This window comes from Belonocnema kinseyi, chromosome 9 (genome assembly GCF_010883055.1).
Source record: "Belonocnema kinseyi isolate 2016_QV_RU_SX_M_011 chromosome 9, B_treatae_v1, whole genome shotgun sequence".
Classification (NCBI taxonomy): Eukaryota; Metazoa; Arthropoda; class Insecta; order Hymenoptera; family Cynipidae; genus Belonocnema; species Belonocnema kinseyi.
The window spans coordinates 10821217-10826033 of record NC_046665.1 but is presented as its reverse complement, the minus strand read 5'-3'; the positions used below and the strand labels follow the sequence as shown (position 1 = coordinate 10826033).

At 35.4% G+C, this 4817-nt stretch overlaps 1 protein-coding gene across 2 annotated transcripts in view; it reads right to left on the bottom strand.

Moving 5' to 3' along the window:
* Positions 1–1370, bottom strand: part of LOC117180166 — a 4614-nt gene extending 3244 nt beyond the window's left edge. The window contains exons 1-2 of one of the 2 annotated variants that reach the window (XM_033372520.1): positions 1037–1370; positions 683–912 (exon numbers count right to left, since the gene is read on the bottom strand). In XM_033372520.1, the coding sequence (XP_033228411.1) occupies positions 683–779 (97 nt within the window). In that variant the 5' untranslated portion in view covers positions 780–912; positions 1037–1370. The remainder of the gene's footprint in view (positions 1–682; positions 913–1036) is intronic. The other variant, XM_033372521.1, reaches the window with a different exon arrangement.
* Positions 1371–4817: the final 3447 nt, after the last annotated feature.

Sequence of the window (4817 nt, the reverse complement as noted above, 5' to 3'; positions counted from 1 at the left end):
CAGATCTCGACAGTGCTTTTTTATTTCTAGAAAAAAATTTAAACTCTATTTTTAATTGCAAACTTTGTTACATCGAAACTTGTTTACCTGTATTCTGACACTTAATATCTGGGGAGCTTGTCTTTATTTATTTTTCAACTGAAAATTGAATTTTTTACCGCAATCCGCATAGGAACCTGCTGAAATTTTAGATCAGTCTTATCTTGAGGTTGTCAACTTCAACATCCATTTCTCTGAACGTGGATAATTTTGTATAAACAAACCATTGGGTCCTCAATTCATCAACACTTTAGCTCTGTATTGACTTGGATTTTAACTTTAAATAGTGATTTCAAGTTTACGGAATGTTTGTTTCGCTCTTTTGAAAAATTCCTATTTTATTGGTTGTATCTAGGTCTGTACTTCCACATTCTTCAATTATAAATCTACTTCTTCCTTTATTATTATAGAAAACAATAGGCGCATGCGTCTTATTCTTTAAAAATCATGAGCGTTCTATGGATTATTTATACATCGATAATATACTCAAACATGCATTCGCCCGCACATTTTATTTATTAAGGCAGACGACAGCATTTGAACAGATAGAATCGTTTGCATGGCGTGAAGTTGACAGCTAGCCTGGTGGCTGATTACACATGCAGTTACAAGACATACACAGGGCATGTCAATTCTGCCTTACTTTTTCTCCATTTCGCAAAATTTAGGGTCACCATCATCAAGGCTACCTGCTGATTTCTATCTTTCGCAAAATTCATATTTGTCGTAAAAATAATCATTTCATCAACAATTTTTTTGATTTTTCAAACTTTTATTGATCCGAGGAACTCGAAAACCCCCGGATATTTGACAAGTTTTCTTTCTTTCGTTCGCAAATCCTTCGGAAAAATATATATTGAGTCAGTGTCGTACCTATAAAAAAATAATTCAAAGTTGGATTTAACCAACACCCTTAAATGTATACATTTGTTTATATTTGAATATCATAGCTGTTTTTTATAACCTATATAATAACACTGAATATTTTAGAACGTACCTGTTGTAGAGCTCTCAGTTAACTCAAACATTTTGTGAGCAATTTTCTGGAGAAACCTCCTCCTTTTGTCATCATCTTTATACGCTGTCAATGATTTATCAAAATCTCATTTTGAATAAAGACATCTTGACCATCCTACATTGCAGTCATGTACTAGATAGTAGAATAAACTTATGGATCCAATGAGCACGGAAGTAACCAATCTTTAGAAATTGATATGCATCTAACGTCACTGTTTTACGTCTTTCCCTTTTTCTCCTACGAATCAACTGCATTAATTCACACAATCAAGAAGCAGTGTTGGCGTAGTGGGACCAGGCAATGTTCCGGCGCAATCTAGTGGCGGAACCAGAGTTGGGTACGTAATTTACTCCAGGTAATTTACGTGGTAATTCACCACGTAATTTACGTCCAAAGTTTTCTACATTATGTTAATTAATGTAAGTTTCGTCGATGTGGAACTTGCGAATATTTCGATGGCTGTGATTTGTCTGATCTGACATAAGTACATAACCTCTGCGTGTGGTTCGTGGGCTGTGGACGTTTGCTTGCCGGTTGTTCTGCAATTATTACTTAAAATTTTATAAATTAAGGCAAGATAAATAGGCAAAGTAATAATAATTATTTTTCGTATTAGCAAAACTAAATACCTATGATACTTACCTGAAGATAAATAGTTAACATAGAACAGTAAGTATTATAAAAATCCCATTCCTGTGAGAATTAATAATGTAATTAAACTTACTCTGATAGCCGTTCCTAAACATGCTAACTATCTAGTTTCTGGAGCGAACAAAACTATAAGCAGCTAAAATGCTTATAAGAATCTAAATAGTTATGTAGGAAAGACACAGTAGGTATTAAATATCATTCTTGTGATTTATAATTATTTTTTGTTGTTCAACTGATCTCAATAAACATAATTCAAATGGATTGTTCCGATCCGTTCCGGAATTTTGCGATTTACCGAAATATCCCCGGCAGTATTAAAATTACCAGGAAACCGAGAAATTTCTCGGTAAACGACAACACTGTCAAGAAGTATCCAGCAGTGATGTCAGAAAGCGGATATCTCTGACATACGCAGGAGTGATTCCTGTGTATTTTTAACTTGACACATGGCGTTACATAACCTCCCAGATAACACAAGAGTTGGCGGTAAGCTTGCCTAAACGTTGCGATGCAAAGTCCGGAAGCTTGCATTTAAAGGTTTAGGCAAGCTTCCCGCAAATAAGACAATGTCCGCTATGCGGCAATATTGCGAGGCAAGATTGAGGGACCATTGGAATGGGAATCTTCCTGCAATATTGAGCGAACGTTGGAGGGAGATTCGTGGGCAAGTTTTATTACGAATTTCTTTTTTTAAGTATCATATATCATACATTTTCGTAGATACGTAAGGCGGCATTCTGGGAGAACCTTAAAAAACTACTGCGCACCCCTAGGTGCCGTGCAAAACTAATGCGCAATGGATCAAGTTCAAGATTGACAGGCAACGTTTCCTCAATCTTGCTTCGCCATATTGCCACATGACGGACATTTTCTTCTTTGCGGGAAGCTTACCTGAACCTTGTGATGCAAGCTTCCGAAACTTGCATGTCAAGATTTAGATAAGCTTGCTGCAAACTTTTGTGCTGTCTGGGCTAAAAATTCACAGAAATAACTGCTGCGCATGCCAAAGTTCACAGCGTGGGTGACCACGGGAAGATCAAATTATATCCAATGAGATATATAAATATTTGGCATGACGTCCCTGGCGGACCGAAGGAACCGAATGGAGCCTCTACAAAGTACCCGAAAGACCCCATAGGGTCCCCATTCGGTTCTTTTTAAAAAAATTTAAAAAAAACCAGCAAGATCAACTTTTAAACTGTTGAAATTTGGATTCTACGTTACATTTTCTATTAGAAACTTACGAAGTAATCAAAATACTTTTTTTTGCAGCGTTAAAATTTTTTTAAAATGTCATTAACTTCTGCTGAAGGTGTCTTCAAGTGCATCCATAATAGTTCAAGTAGTATGTTGCGCACGAAGTTTAAAAATGAAATTCTCTCTCTTGCATCGCAACGTTGTGCGTCACTTGCATCGCAGTGTGGCGCCTGCATCCAGAAAGTTTTAAAGTTAAAAAGTTAAAAAATCCAGAAGGTTTTAAAGTTTTTAACGCTGCAAGAAAAAATATTGCAATTACTCCGTGATTTTCTAATGCAAATTTTAAGGTAGAATTCGAATTTCAACAATTTAAAAGATGATTTTATCTGTTTTTTAAAAAGGAACCGAATGGGGACCCACATGGGGTCTTTACGGGTACTTTGTATAGGCTCCATTCGGTTCCTTCGGTCCGCCAAGGGTCCTACCCATCGGTAAAATAAGTTCTTAAGGGCATGTGACACAGCCAAATACCTATATTACTGACCTCACTTTATCAGCTCACTGAATATTTTTTTGAACCTGAGAACTTTTTTTGTGAATAAAATATCTAGCTGAAACTTTGGAAAATGTATTATAGTACAATAAAGTACGTTTAGGTACTGCATTTTGGTAGGAACTTCATTGAAAATCATTTGATCTTTTTCCTAAACCTCGACATTTTTTTAACGTTCGAACTTTCTTTATACATAAAATATCTGTCTCAAACTTTGAGAAATGCAAATGCCGGAAGAAAACTACGTTAAAGTACAAAGCTTAGTAATAAAAGATGTAAAAAAATTAATTTTAACTATCAATTCCATCGGCATCAGCCGGTAACGTTGTATGCGAAAATACGAATCCTGGCGGCCACTAGACGAGGCTCTGGAGGGTTCATATTTTCGTGTACAACGTTACCGGCTGATGCCGTTGGAATTGATAGTTGAAATATATTTGTTTACATCTTTTATTATTAAGCTTTGTACTTTAAGGTAGTTTTCTTTCGGCTCTTGCATTTCTCAAAGTTTGAGACTGATATTTTATATATAAAAAAAGTTAGAACGTTCAAAAAATGTCCAGGTTCAGAAAAAAGATTAAATAAATTTCAGTGAAGTTCCTACCAAAATGCAGTACTTAAACGTACTTTATTGTACTCTAATACATTTTCCAGAGTTTCAGCTCGATATTTTATTTACAAAAAAAGTTCTTAGGTCCAAAAAAACATTCAGTGAACTGATAAAGTGAGGTCGGTAATAAAGGCATATAGCTGTGTCACATGCCCTTAATAAGAGAGAAATATCATTGTATTAAGTCCCTGTAAGATTTTGGGTGAGTTTTCTTCCAACTCTTTCTAGAGGATCTCTAACTACTACCACAAATTGACCTCTATTATTATTATCTTCTTTGTTTCGATTTTGATATAGGTTTATTTATAATTACTTAATGTTACACATTCATGCAAGCACTTATTTTATAAAAGAGACTATATTTAGTAAAACACTACAGAAATTCCTTTTTTTAAATATTCCCACTTGGTAAAGTGCTGCCATCTGCAATCAAAAATGTAGTACAAACAGCTGTACTAGAAGTCGTGGAAAAATAGTCCCCCGCGCCCCGCGGTCCAACCACAGATGTGTTAATACATGTAAAGGTTACAGTGCTCAATGCGAACTAAAAAAAATTGTTTTCTTTAGTTCCTTTCCATACTTTTAGATTTTATCATCAAGAATTTGGCATTGCAATGTGGAAAAACAGTAATTGAGACTCCGGATTCTATAACCACGCATAAAATTTGCCTGGCCGCTTTAGGCCGCTCGAGTTGGCCCCTGATGGCTTGAAAATCAGTTTTCGAAAATTCAACTTTTTAAGATATCAC